Source organism: Diorhabda sublineata, chromosome 1, assembly GCF_026230105.1.
Source record: "Diorhabda sublineata isolate icDioSubl1.1 chromosome 1, icDioSubl1.1, whole genome shotgun sequence".
NCBI lineage: Eukaryota > Metazoa > Arthropoda > Insecta > Coleoptera > Chrysomelidae > Diorhabda > Diorhabda sublineata.
The window spans coordinates 24,944,948-24,968,407 of NC_079474.1; the positions used below are offsets into that span (position 1 = coordinate 24,944,948).

The window sequence follows — 23,460 nt, forward strand, 5'->3', positions numbered from 1 at the left end:
TCATTATAAGGCATTTCTAACATATTTTTAAAATTTATATGTAATGTCCCTCTTTCTCTGGCTTTTCTTTGCTACTTTTTCTTTATGTAATTCCTCATTCTCATCTTGTTTTCTAACATCTCTCTTAATTTTTTTGTTTTCCTACTGTGCCACTTGTTCTAGGTTTCCTTGAGCTGCATCTTCTTCTCGAGTTATTTCTTCCTTGTTGTTGATATTTTCCTCCTTTCCTTTTATTCGCCTTTCTTTCTCTGATGTAAAAGTTTCAGATAACGTTTCAGTACGCATATACTTCTATTTAGTCATGGGCATATCAACAATCATGTAATATAGTAATATTTCCTCTAATTTATATTACAAACTATTTTTTATGTAATTTTATAAAAAATACACTACAATAATCTCAAGGGAATACACTTTAAGAAACTGTACTTACCGTCTCGAACACAGTTCACTACAAAGTATGGTACCGTGGCAAAAGTTAGATTTTTTATGATACACGCATAGGAAATGACTCTCAGTCTCAAAGTAAATTCAAATCTGGATCAAACTGCCACGAATGTCGATTAAACTTGCTATGCCATCTAAGAGTCTGTAGCGCAAACAAGTATAAATTAAGGGATGTGTGCATATAACGAACATGGAAATATTTCCTACATCTACCATATAGAATATCAGTTATTATTTTTTGATATTGTCCAATTTTAGGTACCGTGAACAAAATGGGTGTCATTGACAAAACAAGATATTTTCAGATAGATGGCTCTCCTGTATTTACAAGTAGAAAGCGTGTCACTGCCGTAACTTCTTCAGAACTGGTCAACTGGTGAGATGACAGGTACAGAAAAGAGGGACGAGAACGTTCAGTAAGAAATACAATCCGGCTGTTCTGGTGAAAGAAATGATCAATTATTGCTAATAGAAAAGAAATATGTTCTCATAAAATTTAAAAAGGAAAATTCATTCAGTTCTTTACATTTATGTCTGTTGTTTAAGCGAAATAAAATCAAAAGATCTATGGAAGTTCAAGGATTGCAATCTCTCGTCAAAATGGACACAGAAATTTGGCGCCATTGAGAATGATATCTCTGTGGTTTTAAAATCAGATTTAATATTATTTCTACCAACACCGAATAATGAAGGTATCCATATTCATGTTAACGAATACTAATTGCATCATTGATGACCATATGTTGTATTGAGTTTTAATTTTCAGTTTTGTTATTTCCATTTTTTTAATAAAAGTTAGATAGAATTAGATAGAATATAAAAGTCGAATTCACTAAGGATAGTAATCAAAGATACCCCGAGAAAATTTGTGTAGAAACGTGTTGACTGATTTTCATCCTTGATCCTATGTAATGAGGATTAATACAAATCCATGTAATTTTTTTATTATAGATATTAGAGAGAAATAGAGCAAATCAGGAAGGTCATATTTATACAGCATTTGTCTAAATCCTATGGAATAAGCACTTTTTCTCTTTTTAAAACTGTAATTAAAACTTCAAAGCACTAGTTTCTAAACAATAGAGGTCATAAAAGAGAATTTGTAAGAAGTAGTGACGTCGATGTGTTAGTTGAAATATTAACATAGAATAATCAAATATTTTTGTGAATACACTATTATTTCAAAAAAGCCTATTATTTGGAAATACATGTTTAATATCACATGGTACCCGATAATTCGGAATATGCTTCTGACAACATATCCACTACTCTTCATTAAAGATTCACTCATAAACTTATTCGTCATTGACTCAAATGATTATATGATTATATATAATCACCCATGGCAGTGCTACCCGTATTCCAGGACTATTATAGAACTTAACATTACATATGAATACGATTAAAGCTAGGACTTTATTCGTAATGTAATGGGACATGCGAATGAAAAACTATTTAGTTGTAAAGTTGAGATTTGGAGTATCCTGAAAAAGGAATTAGACGAGGTTCCAGTATTTCTTGCTCCTAAAAGTGATCATGAACTAGCACCTAATATTTAGATTCCAATAATAAATATCGCTGAGTGAAATATTGAGTCTCATCTCCTCACCATTACTCGGCCATCTTGTACCCAATAACCTTAGGAGACGATTTTGTCCCCCTGTTGTCCATGCTTGATAACATCTAACAGCAGTATCCTCACACACTCTTTTTTATTTTATTAGCAGTTTTTTGGAACGATATCCCAGATTCCCGAAAACCAACAAATCATCCTCTCCCGAACTCAGCTGTTGTTAATTTGTATTTTTTCTAGGCACGATAAAAACTTGCTAGTAAGGCAAATTTTTAAACCTTCGTACTGGACTATCTTCTGTATTTTGTTGTCGTATTCGTCCAATATTTATAACAGAAAATAATTTAATTGAAACATGAGTGTTCAACTGACAGCTTAAAACATGTATTAAAAATATGTCTTGTAATAAAATATTTATTAGGTGTTCGGGGTTCTATGACATATTTTTTAAGGGGAATATGTATATTGAGAGATTTTATCTGGTAGTTATTCGTTAAAATTATTCAACTCAAGCTCTACAACTTAGTGTAATAAATTTATCGGATACGTTTCTCAATAGAAAGGATAAAAAAATCTAAAAAGCACTTTTGTCTTCCAATTTCATTCTAAAAAGTAAAATAATAAAAAAATCTGCCTTTTTACTTGAATTTAAGTAAATAAGTACCTATATAACGCTTGTAATATTAAACTTGTGCATTGTTACTTATAGAATATTTTGATGTAGGTACTCACCGAATAGTTCTTCGTATAAAATTGTAATGATTTTATGTTGTTCTAAAATATAAGAGCTTGTTAGTTAAATTTTCCCAATAAAATTTTAATGTGTCTCTTACTTTAGTGGGAGATGTAAACAAAGGCCGAAGGGGGTCTCCTCTCTAAAACAAATATTATTTTTACACATAAATACATTTATCAGAAGCGTAAACTTACGATACGTGATATCCATTTCTCAGACATGACGGGTTTCTAATGAAATATATCACTTAAAATTTGAATATTTGCGAATTGATCACTGACTTCAAAATGACATGACCGAATTGTTTTGACATAACATAGGTTCCTTTGGTTTGATGAAGTTAAATCGAGAAAATAGTGAAGAAAATGTTCCTTCATTATGCTTGCCCACAATCAACAGAATATTATTGTGATCCTCCGAGCAGAAATAATAGTTTATGACACTAAAGAACGAGATATCAAAGCAAACCAAATATTCGTAAATAAGTGTGTGGCAATGAGTAACGCGAGTTTCCTTAGTACTAATCAAATAAAAAAATGTGTTTTATTCTATGATAACTTTGAAGTAAATATACACTTTCGATACCTATTACGTGCCAAAGCCAAAACTGTAGGGATCATTCTTACCCTCACAGGTTTGTTCTACTAGTCATATATATGAAGTAACCTTTCGAATGTAGTTTGAAAACTCAATCTATTGTTCTAATTCCACCAGTTTCAATTTTTGAAGCTGAATCGATCAGGTGAGAAGCATCATCCATCAGCAAAACTTCAAACCGAATGTACCGGTGATCAAAAACCATTTTTTTCTGAATCAGGTTTTCATGCTGATTACAAAACTGTAGTTATTTAGGTTTCATTATTCATTGTTTAGGATTTGAATATGTTGTGAACAGATAGACAGACAGAATCCATGCATAAACTTCTTCCCTGCAAAACAGCGAGAAATAATTTTTTTTCGTTAGCGATTAGAATTTGTGCTTCATATCATCGTTCAAGATTCTACGTAATTTATTAACTATTCAAGCTAACTAAAGAAATAGTGTACATGTGGGATTTTTATGACAAGCATTCAAGTTCTGTTATTCTACCAATTATGAAGTTATATTTTCAATTATTTTCTTTATTAGTCAACATATGAAAATACTGTAACAAATATATATGTGAAATATTTCAGTTGTTATAAAGTTCAATTCCCACCTCTATTCCGCGCACGTTCTCAAAGCGTCGGCGCCACGACGCTAAATGTGTCAAACCTCAAAATACGCAGTCGATTATTCCCAAAAGATAGTAATGTTTTGCTTTTAATCAAATTAAAAAAAAAAAACTAAGAAAAACACGATGGATTATCGATCCACCTCCCCACTATCTTCAGATCCATTTTCCGAGGAAATGGAAACGGAATCCGTGAAGGAAAAAGCAATATTAACTAGGCCAAAATTCAATAGCACGAATTTTAAATCGGGATATATGCCTGTGGAAAACATTAAACCTGGAATGACTGGACGAAAAACGTTTGCGTTTTGGACTTTACTGGTATTATTGTTTATTTTGGTTATTGGAAATCTAATTCTTACTGTAACGATTATCGGAGTGCTGAAATTAGGACAAGGTATGTTATTTTACTATTATGTGAAAATGGATTAAGCAATTTTTCAACTTTAAAAACTAATCATTGTTTACGGTTATTTCTGCTTTTGTATTGGAAATCCCTTAAAATAGATATGCATACATTAAAGGTAGATACGAGTGAACTGTATTAAATGAAAAAAATTATTTATCGTATTATTTGAATAACTAATATAAAATTATGAATGAATAGAAATCTTAAAGATATTGAGGATATAATAGGTATGAATTCAATTTTCTATGGCGTACTGGTTATAATATATAATCTACAGGATTATCACAATTTTAAACTAATTCTACCACTTTCCATCTAGGTACATTTTTCTTTTGAGACATAGAGAAAAGCACATTTGAGATGTGATAGGTTAAATCTTTCACATGATCGATGAAAATCAAATTTGCACCAGGAAAATTTGAGTGAAGAGTGAAAAAATTTCTTTATTGTTCAAAAACATTACTGAACATATTCTCTTTTCAATCCTAATAGTGAAATCGTTTACAAACTATTGTTCTAAGTTTGATAAAGTAAACTAATCAGAGGGAGCAATCCATTGTAAATTAGTTTAGCTAAAGTCAACATATAAGGAGACAGAGCATTTTTTTAAGATAATATTCATGTATCTCTCCCTCGGTTTTTTGAATTTTCTTACAATGTAAAAAATAATGTTTGGAAATAATTTTTTCTCCACATTGAGCTTGGTCTTACTATTTCTGTGATGGCCACCTAGTCTTGTTTTTTCTATGTATTTTGACTTTAGAGTCTAACTTCTCTATTGGATTTCTTGTTTTTTACCCAATTTTGGGTTTAGTCTCCCCATTTCTATCGTAGCGTCTCTATTTTCTATTATATGAGTACGAAAAATAATCAATTTTTGTTAAGGTAAGAGCGCCAAACACGTTAATATTTGTTTTTTTGAAAATCCCGATGTGTTCGAAAACAATAAGTGATGGGAAATCAAATTCATGAGGAATATACTTCTAAAAGTATATAAAAGCAAATATTATGCTAATATAATATTTATCATTGATTTTAATAAAACAAAAAAATCATATGTCCATATAAGTAAGAAAACAATATGTAACCAATAATTGACATATTTTCTAGCCAACTATTGACATTACTTTTAAAATAATACCTATATATTCTAGTAGTTAAAAATCGTAACATCGATAATGAAATTTGATTTTTTCAATGTTTGGTAATGTCCCTTCATTCACATTTTACTAGTTAATGGGGAAGATACTCCTCATTTTTTAATTGGCTTCTGATGTACCAATAATTGGCATAAAAATCTCTAATATTTGACGGGACCTGATGATGATAGTAATGGAAGTTAAATACCTATCAAGTGAAACAAAATAAGAATTTTTGCAGTATAGATTTTGAATGGATACTAAGCACAAAAAATGCAACAAAAATTTGATATTAAGAAGATTTTTTCAACCATCTACATAAATATATTTAGAAAATTCTTACTTCAATCAATCCTCAGCTGCACACATTCTCGAAAAAGCCAACAGTTTTTTAATTTTCGATTATGCTGACCTCATTTTTTTTAATACAAATATTTTGCTGTCAGTGTTTATACATTTTTTCATTCCAACAGTAACGTCCATTAGCTGAATTTTGTGTAGAATTCGTAACTAATGCAATAGATATTATCCCGTGCTGCTCACCAAATTGACTCGCATATAATGTGAGAAGGAAAGCATTCCCATCATTAAACAGGATGGGCGGTAATTAAATCTCATTTTGAACAATCCATGGACAGAATATATTAGTAATAAATTTAAAAAATGTGTCGCCCGTCATCCAGCTAGTTTCATACTTCCCAATACTTCAGGATCTGGTACACTTCCCGCTAATTCCTTAAGAATCCTTTCTTATTTGTATATTTTCATTGGGGGAGCGAGATAACCTGCATTTGTGAAATTAATACTGTCAAACATTGTCACCCTTCGGATTGAGGTAAAAGCATCAGCATCAGCATTAACAATTCGTCGAGGGTGAATTTCACTAAACCAACTTTCAAGTTGCCCATTAATTACCGAAGCTCTGGTAATTGTAAGATTTTGTGGTATTCTTTGGCTGACTTCTGGATTTCTGAGTAAAAAACTGCTATCCCACTTCTTTCCTGGTCTATTGTTTCAAAAGGGATTTTTTCTTTTGAACACAACCATCAAGTGTTGGACACTATCTAACAGTTGCTCATTTCTAATCGAAAATCCCACTTTGGCCATAGTTAGGATACAAGAAACTAACATTGTCCTTCATCTCATGTAAGATAGGATTCCCTACCCCTTTTACGCATTGACGGTGTTTTCCCTTTGACTTCATACATCAAAGTCATCCATTGCCACTGCCCTTCCCCTTTGTACATCAGCTGTAGTTTCATTCATTTGAAGTACCGTGTATTGAAAAACACTTTGGTTTTTGGCATTTTCTGAAGAAATAAAAAACAAACGCTAACCGGAGCTCTAATCCAACAGATGACTTATGGTACCTACTAATTGACAGGGGTGTCTATTATTGGTTTCTGTTTTTGTATTTTGATCATATTTATAGTAAAGTGATGCTGATGAGACAGGTAAGGTAAGCAATACAAAATCCTTACATGAAGGTCAGAAACCAATGGTTGACACTCCTGTCAATTATTGGAATTTCGCGAAATTTCGACTTAATAATTCACGCATACCTAAACTAACCTCAAAAGCAAAAGTAACTTTAACTATTAACAGAAAAGTGATTATTCATTACTCAATTAATTTTCAGTGATATGTAGCTTCTACATATTTACTTAAAACCTAATTGCTCTATTTCTTAATCACCTTCTTAACAAAACTGACTACAATATTAATAAAATTTAAGATGCAAGTTTAATCACCTGTAAAATCTTCGGTCATGACAATTTGGTAAGTAGTGGAGAAAAGTAGGTTGGAAGTTAGAAAATAGATGGAGTTACGTTTCACTAGATCAGATTAAAAGATTTCTGTATCTCACAAAACTCTTACTATTTAGATTATAATATCAGACTGTCTACCATTCTGCTCTGTCAACCATTGGTGCTTTTACCTTACGTGTAGGCGATTATGAAAGCAATATGTCGCAATTTTTAGTTATATTTCATGTATTCCTATTCTGTGCTAACAGTTTTAGCCTTTCGATCCACCGTTTTTCTACTTTTTATGGATCTTAGTATTCTGATTTCTGTCGTAGCTTCCCTATCCTGTTCTTTCCATGTATTCTGCTTTCACAGTCTTACCATTGCATCCCTCGTTTTTCTACCTCACCTTGAGCTTAGTCTTATTTCTATGATGACTACTCTGTCTTGTTTTTTCTATATATTCTGACTTTAGAGTGTAATCTCATTATTGGATCCGTCGCTTTTTTCTTAATCTAGAGCTCAATCTCCCCATTTTTGTCGTGTCGTCCCAGTCCTTCTTTTTCAATGTATTTTAATTTCAGAGGCTAACCTCTTTATTAGACCATTCGTTTTTCCTCATCTTGAGTTTAGTCTCCCTATTTCTGTCGTGGCATCCTTGTCTTGTTTTTACAATGTCAGTTTTTAGAGAGATTCTTCTAGAACTATTTTTAAAATCTTGATATGATTTACCTTATTGAAGAACTTGGTATCTGACAAGTTCTAACAGATTGTGTTTCTTTTTAATATAAAGTTTTTGTACACATATTCACAATGAAAATATCTGTAATATTCTTCCTCTGATATCAGCTTAATAAGGTTTCCATGAATTCAATAATTATTTCATTTTTGTGAGGAATTTCGTATGATCTTTAATTAAACCACAGAAATGCTCGTGCTATTGACTCCTATTCAAACACAAACCTGTTTTTTGATAAGATATATGTCTAGAATATTCCTACTAGTTACTAAATTACTTTTTGTAGGTATGCAAAGTATTGAGCTGGTACCAGAATATGAAGGCATCAAATTTTATGGAGAAACGAATTTGGATCATATCTACAAACGCGACGGTAAACTGGAAAGTTTCCAAGATGAACCGATGGAGATAACTTCGAGGAATAGTCCTATTATTATGAATTTAGTGAAGAACGGAAGAGGAGCAATGAGAACTAAAATAGATCCAAACGAAACGCATTTCAGAGGATTGAATTATTTCGAAATTAACAATACAGAAAGAGAAACTATTTTTACTGTTAATAATCCGACTTACGAAAATCTTAAGTACGCCACTAACTTAAGATCAAAGCTTGTTAATACCAATAGGATAAGAAGTCCCATAGATGAAAAATTGACTGTAGATAGTGAAACAATGAATATTCGTGGTTCCGAAGGTACAAACATAAATAGTGAAAAGTTAACTTGGTCAGCCGATGATGACATACACTTAACAAGTTCAAATGGTTCTATAGTTTTATTAGGAAAAGAAGGAGTATTTATAGATTTGAATAAAGTTCCCGTGGCAAGACTTAACAATAATTATATAACTTCTCAATTCAAGATTTGCGTCTGTATGCCGCTAGGAAAACTTTTTAGGATTCCTATAGCAAACCCTAACGATAGGGTTTATTGTGATCATGTTAGCCTCGAACCCCAGTACAACCCCTGCATTTAGAATTATTTTAATTTCTCCTCGACGAATTTTCAGTAGGAAAATACTTTCTTGTGTATTGGTACAAATGGATTTTTGATGGTATATACCTGTATTCTTTGAATTTTCCATATAATAAAATAAAATATCAATTTTTTAGATGTGTAAGTATGAAGTTGCTGCTAGTTGCGAATAAATAAATTTACTCGTATTTTAGTCATTATAAATAGTTTTTGTAATTTGAATGGATATGGTTGTATTTACATTAATGTCAGAACTTCTTTTTTTCTGGAAATATGATTTTTGTTATTCGAAATGGATCACCTTGTAATTTTGAAATACTCAATAAATGTATTTCATAAAATATTTCCTATACTTAACTGCAGAGTTATAGCTAGAATTATCATGCAAAATATTTGCTGATGTTAAATTATATTTAAGACGGATATAATTTAATAAATCTACTCTTATTAAATTCCCCATAGTTCGATCAATTCGGTGTGAAGGAGCAAGTGTCGCAAACAAATCAAAAATATTTTCTAATTTATCTCTTTCAGATGATGTAAGACTAGAAATAGAATGAATTGTATTTACGACACACGTGGAAGACAGAATAGAGTAGGATAAATCATGAAAACTATTTTAAATAGACTCAAAAAATGTATCCCTAAAATAAACGAATGATTATTCGAAGGTATAATCAAAATCTTGTTATCTTTAGTGACATTATTTACAGTAACAGGAACGGTAAGGAAACCCATAAATTGCTGTGGTACACCATCAGCAATAGTGATATTTATTGTAGCATCACATTCAATAGGTAGATGGAAAGAATTAATTAGGGAAAAACCTTGGTTGCCAAGAGCACTAGAGTTGCTTCTAGTGTCAGCCATAGCAACAACCTCAGTATTTAAAATTCTGACAATCGTATAATAGATTATCATTTGGTTTCCTAACAAACGGAGGACAAATATCGGTAGTAACAGAATTGGTAATATTCTCCGACAAAGATAAATCCACCACAGGAGTGAATAAAATTGGTAAATCAGATAAAATAGGTACATCTTGATCAATAATTCTACTGTTTTTGAGAACTTAAGTTCCGGCTTAGAAGTGACAAGGAGCGAGAAGATAAATGGTTGTCAATATTTTCAGAACGATAATAAGATACGGAAGATAAAAAATATCTGATAAAACTTAAATGAACCTGCCAATCAGCAGCCGAAAGTGAAAAATTTGAAGTTAATTTTAACTTGTTGGCGGTTTGCTTGCTTGTCGTGTTAGGTTTTCTGACTTTACTATGGGAGTGGTTTGCAAATGATTGTCGTCAGATTTACAGGACCAGTCCGAACCTCGTTTTTTGAATTACAAGAACGACAATTTTGTTTTCTAGTATTACTACCACCACAACCATAGCAAAAAAGAGACCTGGGGCAACGACATTTTATTAGGTGTCTTTGTAAAGACAAACCAGATCAGGTTCAAGTAAACGACAATTATTGGAAGACGGTGATCGATAACAATCAGACCAAATCCTAGATTCTTCAATTCTTTTGTGAAGCTCTGTAAGTTCATCCATAGTATTGGGATTATGCAATTCTAACGCGGAAATGAAAAACGGTAAAGATTTCTACGAATCTTTGAAACACGACATTGTTCATCTACGACACTTGATAAACGATTGAAAATACATGTCATAGAAGAAATATAAACTGCTCTCATGTCCCTTCACCAATGAGAGAGCGTGCCGGCGTGCTCGTTTTCCTTCACTTTACAACTCAACACCAAACAATCCGTTACAACCAAAGGTCTCAGCTTTGTACTCCCGTGATTCTCGAAGAAACATTGTACAATATGCCGTTTACCGTTTTAAAATCGGACAAGTGAAAGTGTGCCTTTTTTTAAATTGAATTTCAGGTAAGTGAAACACAATTTTCGTAGATTTTACTTTTGTTACACTAGTATCTATTAATTTTTAAATTCCACCTGTATATAAGTAAAATCATGTTGAAAAACAAATATGACAACTAAATAACTAAATCGTTAACATAAGTTGACTAAAAATATTTAAAATCAACATTTCGTTCAGTCTATTTTATAAATCTATTTTTGATAAATAACTCGCCAATTGTATATAAAGATTCTTGTAAATTGGTCCAAACATTTATTTTTGAGACCATTTTTAGAATTATCATCATTTTTAAATTCTTTGTTTTTTTTTAGTTATTTTTCAAGTTTTGGGATATATTTCTCCATAAAACATTCTGTTTTTTTCTGATTCGACTTTATCCCATTCTAACTTTTAGAAACAATATCGTTTCTATATTTCTTATAGTGTATTTTTGTTCATTTTTTCGATTTTTAGAAGTTAGAATAAGATATAATCATGAACATCCCTCAGAGAAAAACCTCGGCCCGGCCTCTCTTGTTCTTAGTTGACTGTTTCGTAAACTATCATAAAACTAAGGACTTGTAATTGCAGTACATAAGTGTATTGTATGTAAATATAATTTTAATTGAATTTATATAATTTTCTTATATTAATTTTAGTAAATAAGCAAGTTTTTGAAAAATTGTACATATACGAGTATAATAAACGTTTTATAAAAAAATGTGAAAGGTTGTTTATTTATTATATTTCCTACAACAATTTTATTTGATTGACAATAAAAAAAGTGAAATATGTGTATGATGTTAAGTAATCGTTAACGTAATTAATATACACAATTACATTTTTTTATAATGTCGTTTTTGATTTTTTTTTATTGTTTGATATATACATTTATTTAATTGATACCACTCTCGTATAATGGCTTCGCTGCTTGTATATCTACATCACGTCGAAACTTGTATTGAACCTAGCGGTGTAGTTGGCGAGGTTGTCGAATTGCTTAATTTACAACACAGAACTTGGAGGTTCAAATCCTCTGATGAACGAAATTTTTATTAAATAAGTCACTTGCTCTTAGTCCAAAGAAGATTTACAAACTAACAAGATCATAAACAAAGCCATTACAGGTAAAGCTATACCTTTAGGTAACCCGGAAAAGATAATATCACCACCTTCGCACATCAAATTGGAGATAATCAAAATTTTTGTAAAAGCCATGGATAAAGATTTGAAAGTTATTACTTTGGTTTTAGTACTACAAACTGGCTTCACGAAATACTGTTGTGGAATGTAACAGCCGAGAGAGAAATGAATATTATAATATGTCCGTCAAAACTTGTTCACGTTCCCGGGCAAATAAATTTGAAAAATGGAGTTAACCTCGAAAGGATAATGTTGCCACTGCTGCACGTCAAATTAAGACTAAAATTTTGTAAGAGCCATGGACAACGATGGTACAGGTTTGAAAGGTTTAAAACAAAACATTCCTTCTTTGAGTGACGATAAAATAAAGGAAGGTGTATTTGTTGGACCCGACGACAAAAAATTAATTAAAGATCCGGTAATCATTACCACCTCAGATGAAAAATAAGGAGGAGCTTGATGACGTTTTTCAGAGTTACTGAGCTCATAAAAATATGTTCAATGCATATTACAAATTGAGATGTAATATTTCCTTGAAAATACACTTTTCACATTCACACCGGGACATATGGGCGTATTGAGTGATGAGTATGGAGAGCGCTTTCATCAATATGTTGCAACAATTGAAAAGCGCTACCAAAGAAAATGTGAACCAGCAATGTTTGCAGACTACTGTTAGCCTGTCGCAATTGGAGTTTCATAAATACTTAAAATATTTCAAAACAATAAATTTGTTTCTCACAAACATGTGACGTCACATTTCTTATTTATTTTCACTATAAGAATTACGAATTACATAATCTTATCCACGAGGAAAAAAATACTATTATAATAAGTTATTTTTTAAGAGGTATAGGATTTGATTTTGTTAAAAAACCACAAAAATTGGTGAAATCTTTATTGGATGGAACAATCAGTATAATTTAATGTTTGAAGATGATTTCATGCAAATGTTAGCCGCGGCTCCGTTTTAGATAGCCCATGAGCAAGGTCCAATTTTGGCACACGCTCTCCAACATATCGGCCGGTATTTCACGATTAAATGCTTCAATATTGGCTTCCAGTGCGTCAATCTTTGCTGGTTTATCCCTGTAGACATTATCCTTAACATGGCCCCACAAGAAATAGTCCAAAGGCGTTAAATCACACGATCTAGGCGGCCAATGGACGGGCCCCAAACGTTAGATGAACTGTTCACCGAAGGTGGCTCTGAATTTGGCCATTGCTTCGCGTGTTGTGTGGCATATGGCACCGTCTTGTCGAAACCACAGACATGTTCAATTCCTCCATTTTTGGCAAAAAAATCATCAATCATCACACGCCATGTAGTTAGGCTATAATAGCTGCCCTTTTAACACTCATCAAAGAAATGAATGACTGATATTTAGGGTTTGGAAATTTTTCTAGTGCTTGTTTCCACGTGTGCATCAATTTCATCAAAAATTGCTTGTTCTACCATAACATTTTTAACTATCTGGAAACGACCAGGGTTGATTGAATTTCTTTTTAAAGTTGATATTTTGATATTCATGGAATAGATATATTAATTCTTATACTAGAGTTTATTGTTAATGTTGATTAATATTTTGAAAAAGACAATATTAAGTCGGAATATCAAAAGTCTTCTCTATAACAAAAATACGGTGTTCATTCCAGAATAAGAAATTTCATGTGAAAAAATTTGATACAATAATTTTCTCACTTATGGGACAGTACAAACCTACTTACATTTAAAGAAAACTTTTGTTATGTTATTTTTTGTCAAAGTTGTGCAGTTCTTTAGTACATTATTCGACAAAATCCATTGTGATTCTTTTGAACTATAAAGGAAATATTTCATCAAATTACATTCAACTTAATTCGAATTTATATTGTATTTTAATCATAGGACAGTCCAAATTATTTGTACCATTCACATAAACAAATATCAAAAGTACAATTAGAAATTTTACAAAAAGTAAATCTTATGATAAATAAAGATTATATTTAAACTGAAATTGACTGTGAATTAGTGTAAAGTTTTGCACTTTCAATTCACAACTTGATTGATTCCTGTTAACAGAATTACCAAATAATTCAATAAACTATGCATCTTGAGTTTCCATATTTTCATCTCCATCTGCCTCCATATCCTCATCTTCATCTCCATCTTTCTTTTCTGGTGGATTTTCATAAGCTTTGTCTAATGGAGAAACTACAATTCCATCCCAAACTGTCAACTCTTGGGCTATGTTAGCATTACCTTCCAAACCAAGGATATGTTTATAGCCTCCGTGAGCTAACACTCTAACTACAGATTGGGCTGTTAAACAACATATATCTTGTTGTTCTAATGTCATTGCTGTGTGTATTCTAAGGCTAACACCTTCACACGGGTCTGTAATACCTGCCGAACCTGGGAGGAAGAGACCAGCAGCGAGAAGCTGGAAGACCCTTCGGAAAGCAACATTTAATGGTAAAGCTTGCCTACTTGGATTGTGCATTATAGCAAAATGAGCTAAAAGATCTAACATCCAAGGTGTCAAAGGTTCAAAACCTTCATTTCGATTCCGAACGTCTCTCAATAAACGAATCAGAACTTTAATAGACGAGTGATGAGCATTTTCTTCAAACCATCTACTATGACGAATTGCTGCTAGATGACTCAACATGATTTTTTGATCCAAATGAATTTCAGGATCTAATTTTCTTATATTATGATGTACCGTGGTAACCATTACTCTGACACAAGCAAATGCATTGCTGATTTCGATTCCCCTTTCATTCGTAGTGTGTTGAAGCTGTTCCCCCTTTTGAACAATTTCATTTTTCATAAGATTACGAAGGTCATCACGTACTTTGTTACCCAATGCTTCTACCGCTTCTCTAGTTGGAAGTGTTTTGAGAATAACAACTATATCTGCAATGTTGTGACCAGCAAGCATGGTTCCCTTCTTAAAAGAACCCACTTGTCGAACTTCATCAAGTTGCTGAAAGAAAAGGAAAAATTCTTAGAAAATTAATCAATATATTTTCCAAAGTAAAAATATCACTGTTTTGGATTCACAGATTTAAGATATTATACGGGGTAATTTGTAACCTTACATTGAAGGTAATCACAAGGAAAGCGCATATACAGACAGGACATTTGATATACAACCAAAAGCATCAAATTTTAGCATAAGCAGACGATATTGTATTACTAGCCAGATCCCGGGGGGAAATTGGAAAAAGTCTATAGTGGATTGGAAAAGGAACCAAAAAGATTTGGCCTCGGGGTGAATGGCGAAAAGACTAAATACTTGGAAATCCAACGACAAAAGGAAGAATCAGGTGGAAAACGGATCTTTCAGGACGGAACACAAGGTATATCATTTTGAAAAAGTTGAGTCCTTCGACTACCAAGGTGCGCTGATTACGAATAAGGATGATGAGACGAAAGAGCTAGAAAATCGGGTAGTGAAGTAATGGGGTCCTAAAATAATATTCTTAAAGTAAAAGCAATCTCCAAAGCAACAAAGATAAGATTATACAAAACAATGATTAGGTCGACTGTACTGTAGGGGTGTTGAGTCCTGGGTGCTAACCCAGAAATATGTTGAAAAAATAGAACAAATGCTGAGGTGAAAGAAATATATAATGAGCCTAATATTACACAAATAGTCAGGTGGTTGGGACATGTGTGCAGAATGAATGCAAGCAGAATTGCTAAGAGAGCACAAATGGAAGGAGAGGGAATTAGGAGAAGAAACAGGCCCATAAATAAATGGATAGGAGATGTAACATCGGATATGAGAAGAGTGGGAATAAATGACTGGAGAAAAAGAGCAGAGGACAGAAACAGACGGAGAGGTATAGTAAAAAGAGTAGAGGAAAAAGAACAAAGCAGAGCTTGAAGATTTTGAAATGATTATATTGTGAATTTTTCAATTCTAAAAAGATCTAGCCAAGCGCCTTCAAGGTCTGGTGTTGTAATATACATTTATGCGAGGTATCTTAGTAAAATAAATTCTGTTTTCATCATTTTCTGCAGTAGAATGACACGACTTCATTTTGAGCAAGCTATTGAATGTGTGCATATTTAAGAGAAGGAGATCGCAAAGAATGCTTTTGCACTGGAATTTCTACAAATTTCATGGAGATTAATATGCAGCCTCATAGTTGGCTTTTCATAAACTTTATAAGCAGTAGGAAATGGACTAGACAGGTAGTACACTAAATGCTTTTGGAGTGTTATCTTGCCCCTCTCTATAACCCCGACATTGCTTAAAGTGGCATTTGTTTTATTGTCTGAAACCTTTCCTTGGAGGTCAGAGGTATAATGATAGAGTTTATTTGTTCTTGAAAGTAATATTAAAAAATTAATGAAGTGAAGTAAAAATAACAAAATTTTGTCTTAGTGCTTCACAAATCCATATGGAATATTTGTGTGAAGCTTTTACCAATAAACTCAATAGCTGCAACATGAATTTGGGGATAATATTATATTTTTAGCAAGCATCAAGGTTCATTTGAATGTTTTAATAGTTACAGAGCTAGGTTGTGTACTGTGATATAATGTGTGATTTATTTGAAAAGAAATAAAAAAAGACTTTCATAGCAGTATATAGAAAATTGAGAGTTGAATTCTAAATGGTAATTTTTGGCTTGTGTTGTTTAACAAATTGACACAATCATGAGTGTAGTTGAAATCAACCTATTATTTCTGTGATTAGATGGCAAATGCATATGTCATATTTGACAAGAGAGCCATTTTAATGTGATATAACTCGTCATAAATCACACGCGAAACTTATTGTTATAATTTGGTTTCACAAGAACTGTATTATAATTGCAAATTGGTTCTGCTTTATCTGATTTTATCTAGCGGGATCTTCCTGCTGCTGTAGTCAATTCAAGCACCGATATTATTTTTGAAATTGGAATCCGTACTTTGTCGTTAGCAGATTTCTTAAAATATGTACGAGTGCCAGCCAGATGATAAACATGTACATGAATCTCATTATGTCTTCAATCTGAGCCAATCACCATTGTCTATTGTAGATACAAGCAACTGTGTCATTAACTTCTAAGGACAAGAACAATTTTGCTAATGCAATGGTCTTCATATATTTCAGTTTTTGATGTTTTTGTGAAACGCCCTGGAGAATTGGGGACACTCCTAGTAGAGAACAAGCAGAATCAACTTGTACAATATCCTCTTCAGGAATATAGTTAACATCATCATGGAGAGAGCTTTTGGCTTTGTGCCCAAATCAAAGAACTTTGCAAAACAATTTCGACAAAGATTTTCATCATGACAATTGGTTTTCAAGGCAAATGATCCAACTTTATTTCTCTTAAATTTGTAGAGATTCGTTTCTTATGCACTTCTATTGATCCAAGCAGTGTTTTCAAACAAATGGTTATATTTAACTAGGTACTTTTTTGTATGATACTCACAAACCAAAGTAATAAAATTATTACCTACTCTACATTTCAAAAGTTATTCTGCAGCAGGATCAAAAGTATTTAAATGTTTAGGAACTTTAGACACCAAACCATAACAGGATTTATGGGGCACTTCATTGACAATTTTTTCAGCAAATCATTGTTCACCCATTTCATCAATGAAAAATACCGTTACAGCTCTAAAATTAAATATTTTAACAAAAAAATCATACACACATGAGAAAGACTTATGACACCACTGTATAACGAGACACAATTACTGACTAAGAGATCCCACTTAACAGTACAAGGATCATGTCTTGTCAAGAACTGATCATGTTGTCACAGGAACTGGTCCTGTCACGAGTCTTGTTACCGCTTGTTTTTTGATTTCAATGTATAAATAAATGATTATACTGTCTAATTTATATTTATCTATGTTAAGTTAAATTATAGTATTCCAGTACCTGGGTATGTACTGATGACTTTAATTTCGAACTGAGATGAAGTTATGAATTTTTTAAAAGTTTTCTATAATATCCTTATTAGTAAAAAGTAAAGTTTTTAAAAATCGAGTGACAAAAACTAGCGCGCAAGTTCAAATTTTTAAATTCAAAATTTCATAACTTGGTTTAAGATCAAATAACAAGAGTGAAATTTCTGCTGTATGTTGCTACCATATAGGTACAACACATGTATAAAAATTGGATTTCTATATCTTGCCCCACCAGATATATTGAGCTTCAAACTTTGAAAAAATGGAAAAATGTTGATTTTCAAAAATTTATAAAAATTTAAGAAGACTCACACCAAACCTCATATTCTGACATATGCGAGCATTTTACTATCCTATAGTATAAAAATCATTTGCTATGGTATTTGATTCCACTTTGTCCAAATTTTTTTTGAACATAAAATTCAATTTCAAGGCATTAGTGCTTGTTTTAGAGAAAATATTGTGAATACTTTATTTATAGAGAGGGTTTTATAGAAAATAACGGTAAAAGTCTCATTGTACTAGATCTATTCTGTACAAAGATATTCAATTTACTGGTGATGCCTGCAAAGGTCCTAATTATAAGGGTAAAAAAATGTTGAAATAAAAAATGGTAAAGCCCCTCATTGGATCACTTCAGATGGATTGACCCCTCTACTTTCGTAAGCTTCATCTGTTTCTCCTGCGTTTGCCATCTCAGAAATAAAAAAATATCAAATAATATAATTGCCAATATTAAATTTATCAGTTTTGGTTAAAAACTTTTAAGCCATTTTACTACCAATTTAACAATACATAACAGGTATACGAAAAAATTTAAAACTGATGATAATGTGATCTATTACTAGTCAGTGGCTCTTCATAATTGATTACGCCAACATACATCTCAAAATCTCATTAATTATTAAATTTAAGCCAAAATATTAGCAGTTTGTGGTCATGTGTTTTGGATTTGATTGTAGCATATAGGGTCATGTCAATTGAACCGGTCCATTTCACCAAACACTTGTTCTTTATATAGAGATGAATAATACCACCATTAATTTTCATTTCACATACTTTTTGAGTTATCACACTTTAAAGTTTTGTCGTTTTTCAATTTCCGAGCGTTAGATAGTACCGAGTAAAACATATATTAGAACCCTAAGTTGAACATAAAATATAATAAAAAAATTATATTTTGGACTTTTTAAAATCTTAAAAACGCAAACATGGCTCAGCATAAACAGAGAATGAGATAATCAAGAATTTCCCCCCCCTAAGTTATCTGCATGGAACAGGCTTCAATTTAATAAAATGAAATTTTAAGAAAGCTTAAGATTTGTACGTGTTCAGCTGAGTAAGACCTGTATTACAAAGGCCTAAAGGTAAAGCTAGAGGAAAAGTTATTTTTAGAGCACCAATTGCTCTAAAAATATATTCTTTACTCCAAATGACAGTGAATATGAATAGCATGATGATGGTATCTTTACACTTCCGACTGAAACTGAAACTCAGTTACTAAAAGGAGAGGGTATTGATTCCCTAAATTCTTCTTTAACAAATGTCGTGTGTTCACTTCTTAAATTACATGCATTGAATGAAAACTCCAAAATTGGCTATGCACAAAATAAATTAGAAAAACTGCACCAAAATGAAAGAAAGAAAATTGAAACAATTTTAGATGTTTAGTTGTCGAGAATATAAGAAGTGAAGTAACTAAACTTTTGTAATACATGCTGCACAACTGGAAAAGTCATAAAGATCTACAAAATCTTCTTTTATGAGAAAATCCAGCTCAAAACTGCATGTTTAGGCGATGTGAAAAATGTCCATCAAAAGAAAATCAAACAATGTTCTTACAAACAAAAATTGAAAACTATGAAGTTGAAGTCAGAATCGAATCCAAACAGTGGGTAGCTACATGACACCAATGATAACACAAACTTCAACAATTGATGAATTAACAACAAAAATAGAAAAACTGAACTCTCATTCCTATATTGCAAAAAGGCAGTCAAGCTATTTTAAAATGCTAAAGGAAAACTGTGCGCCAAACGAAACCATTACATCAAAGGACTTCAGTGAGAATTTCTCCTTTGTGATTCAAGATAAGGTGCAGGGTTACCATTGGACCTCAGACTCCTGTATTGTTCATCCAGTAATTATTAACATGTGTGTTGACGGAGAAAAAATAGTCTCATCATATTATGTAATTTCCAATGACTTAAATCATGATAATTGTATAGTTTATAAAATTCAAGAAACCAAGTTAGATAATGTTAAGGAAAATTTTCCAAATGTCACGGATGTTCACTATTACAGTTATGGTTGTGCAGGTCTTCAAAGGCCTCTTCAAGACCAAATACTGACTGCAACTACCTTTTTCAACTATTGTAAATCATACATTTCTAAAATAAGTTTCCACTTTATTTCTAAAGAATCAGCAGATAACATTCACGAGCTTTGGAAACCTGAATACTATTCCAGGTACAAGAGGTTTTCACAATTTCAGACCCTTGGACTCTTCTGGAACATTAGGAGCTAGGCAAATCAGTACTGATAAATATACTAGCCTAACATACAATTTAAGGAGAGGATTGACTTTAAATGTGAAAAATTTGTACCCCAATGCTACATTGCTTGTAAATAGAACAATCTCTGGTTGTTAGGAAAAATAACAAATGTTGCTAAAAAAGATGGAGGTGTAACAGTAAAATCTTCTCGTGTCTTGAAAAAAATGATTATTTTTTGGTTGAATTGATGTGGAATGACCCTAAGAACATTATTGACAGGATAATTTGCTTACAAATGTGGGGAATTTTATTCATTTTTACCTTTACTTTTGCAACTACTGTTTTTTATGTTCCTTAAGGTTTGTATTGGATGCTCGGATATTCTATACCAATAAGTTATAGTACAACTAGGTTGTACTTTGTCCATTAACAGTTAGCAAAATAGTGATAAGAAATTTATGAGTTAAGCAGGTTAGAAGATATTTCTGTTCTGCCAGAATTAATTGATAATCATTTGTTATTGTAAAGGAAATGATTTAATATAAATCTCCATATATGCCAGTACTGTGTTTTATATTAATGAGTACTTATTATGAATAAAATTTATTATGTATCTTATTCTAAGTCATTTTTAAGCACTATTTAAATATTTTATTCCATACTTTTCAATCAAATTTAACTTTTTGTCTATTAATCTATTTACATAAATATTCGTTTGTAAAATTTGTAGTAAAAACTTACACAAGCATCGAAATTTCCAGGTGCCACAACCAAGTTGTCCAAAACTGTTTGAATTTTGGTGACAAGATTTAAAATAGCGGTTTGTTCATGAGGTGTAGGAGATAAATCTGCATTTCGCTTCAAGAGAGCTTGTGTAAACGCCGAGTCGTCAGGGGCTGCTTTCGTACGGGGAAATGATGATTCACAAAGGGCCAAATCGAAGGGATGTCTAGGCAAAAACATCTTTACTTTAAATGGAGGACGTCCACCAACGCTTCGATTCATGCCGCCTCGACCACGCATTCCACCTCTAGCCATCTCGATGCTACGGAAAGTATAATATAAAGTTGATTTTAAAATATTTTATATAAACAACCATATATTTTTAATATGAAAATCGCTTACTATGTATGTAAATAATACTTTCCGGTTCCTACACTTGTCTACTATAAACACTGTTTAGAGACAATTGATTAAAAGACGGATTGGAACATAAAGTGACTTATAATGACATATGTCAATCAGTACATTAATACCAACCTTTAAGAAGCAATTTCATGTAGTGGTTGAATTTCAACTCATCGAATTATTTATCGAAATTTAACCAAAAATATGTCTTTAGATCGAAACTAACCCATTTTATGTTTGAATACAAGCTTCTTTATTGTACTCTTAAAGAAAAGTAAAAGAAAAATAAATAGAAATCTTTCGTATAATCTATAGGCTTCAGATTCAGAATAAAAGATGGAGATGTGCATTCTAGCTATTGAAAGACTTCAAAGTTCTGTTCTTCCAATATATTTTACGGAAACGCTATATATTTTAACTATGGATGGTAGAGATCAGGAGGAGTGTCTCTTATGGGCTAAAAATTGAAAAAGCGTCCAGCTGTACACGATAAATAACAATTCCAAAACCTTCCCAAATAGCGCTGATATAAACAAAAGGTATAATATGAATTGAGCAATTGTATATGAATTGAAGTAGGTATAACATAGTTCATTATTGAAAATTCTAACGACATTTGTTATATAAAAGTATTAAAAGCTGTACAGGACAGAAATACATAATATTTAGCGTTTTCTTTATAAATTTACCCTGATGCTAATGTGGCGCCACCCTTATTTAACGCATTTCGACGGACATTTTTCATATACACATATTGTTCTCTCTTCTTTTGCTCCATAATTTTAACAAAATTAGTAACAGAACAGAGTTATTGATATAAATCAATTATATCTATGGGTTATGGCAGGTAGTATACTTCACAAATACTTTTTAAGGGAAACAGGTAGATTTTTTATGACTGTAACATTTATCCTTGTGTATGGAGAGTAGAGAGAAGGAGAACAATGTGTGTATATAAAAAGTGTCCATCGAAATGTGTTAAATAAGGGTAGCGGGACATAAGGGTGATTTTTAAAAGAAGCTCCGAAGATTATTTATGCCATTGTCAGCTTTCACACTTTTGTATAACGTAAGTTGATAAAAGTTTTAATATTATACTATGATATTAAATTTTTTAAATCGGCATACTTCAATTTATCTACAATTGATACATTCATACTACACCTTTTGTATACACCAGCGCCATTCTGGAAGGTTTTTGAAGTGTAATTTATCGTATATATCTACTGTCTTGGAGGTTGGATGTGTACGAAGAGAAAAGGAGTGGCGACAGATCACATATTCACCTGCTCTATCCTTCAGAACTGCAACAAACGCAACATAAAAGTGTTTCAACTCTTCATAGACTACCGGCAAGCTTACGGCAGCGAAAACAAGAAGCAATGTTTATGAAACACTGAGTAAACTTGGTGTGCCAGACTAGCTAATAAGACTGGAGTCCATGCCTCTATGCAATACCAACTGCAAGATGAAGTTAGCCGACACGACATCAGGCCGATTCAACGTCAGAAGAGGTATGAAGCAAGGGGATGGTCTTTCTTGTACTCTGTTCAACCTGACTTAGGAAATAGTATTTAGGGGGCTGTAGACCAACCCGAGAGGAGCCCTACTCATCCGATTGAGAAAGAAGGTTGCCTATGCAGACGGTGTTGACCTGCTAAGCAGAAGGGTAATAGAATTCGGAGGGGACTTCCGAGCAATCAATGAAGGATCCAATTGAGCGTGTTGACTATTTCAAACACCTTGGCTCTCTCATAACTGAAAACAACGAGACTGCACAGGTGATACAGGAGAGAGTGGAAGTTGTAAACAATGCGTATTGCAGTGTTCAGAAGATGCTGAAATCCCGCCTACTTTGCAAGCGCCCAAAAGAGATGATCTACCATACAGTACTACCTACAGTATGCTTCTGAAACCTGGGAAATGACTGCACAAGACCAAC

At 32.3% G+C, this 23,460-nt stretch overlaps 2 protein-coding genes across 3 annotated transcripts; one reads left to right on the forward strand and one right to left on the reverse strand.

The window, feature by feature from the left end:
* The first annotated feature begins 4,002 nt into the window (after positions 1–4,002).
* LOC130444064 (beta-sarcoglycan) lies at positions 4,003–9,320 on the forward strand. Of its 2 annotated transcripts, XR_008909906.1 has the most exons (3): positions 4,015–4,367; positions 8,292–9,058; positions 9,117–9,320. XR_008909906.1 is itself a non-coding variant. In XM_056779044.1 (2 exons), the coding sequence occupies exons 1-2, from the start codon at positions 4,097–4,099 to the stop codon at positions 8,978–8,980; spliced, it is 960 nt and encodes a 319-aa protein (XP_056635022.1). In that variant the 5' UTR covers positions 4,003–4,096; the 3' UTR covers positions 8,981–9,320. The 2 variants fall into 2 exon arrangements, 1 of the variants encoding a protein (XP_056635022.1); XM_056779044.1 differs by having other exon boundaries at positions 4,003–4,367; positions 8,292–9,320.
* Positions 9,321–12,857: 3,537 nt separating this feature from the next.
* LOC130444055 (interleukin enhancer-binding factor 2 homolog) lies at positions 12,858–21,641 on the reverse strand. The gene is made up of 3 exons (XM_056779032.1): positions 21,516–21,641; positions 21,132–21,435; positions 12,858–14,959 (listed from the first exon to the last, which is right to left on the reverse strand). Exons 2-3 carry the CDS (start codon positions 21,426–21,428, stop codon positions 14,075–14,077), a joined length of 1,182 nt encoding a protein of 393 aa, XP_056635010.1. The 5' UTR covers positions 21,429–21,435; positions 21,516–21,641; the 3' UTR covers positions 12,858–14,074.
* Between the last annotated feature and the right edge of the window lie 1,819 nt (positions 21,642–23,460).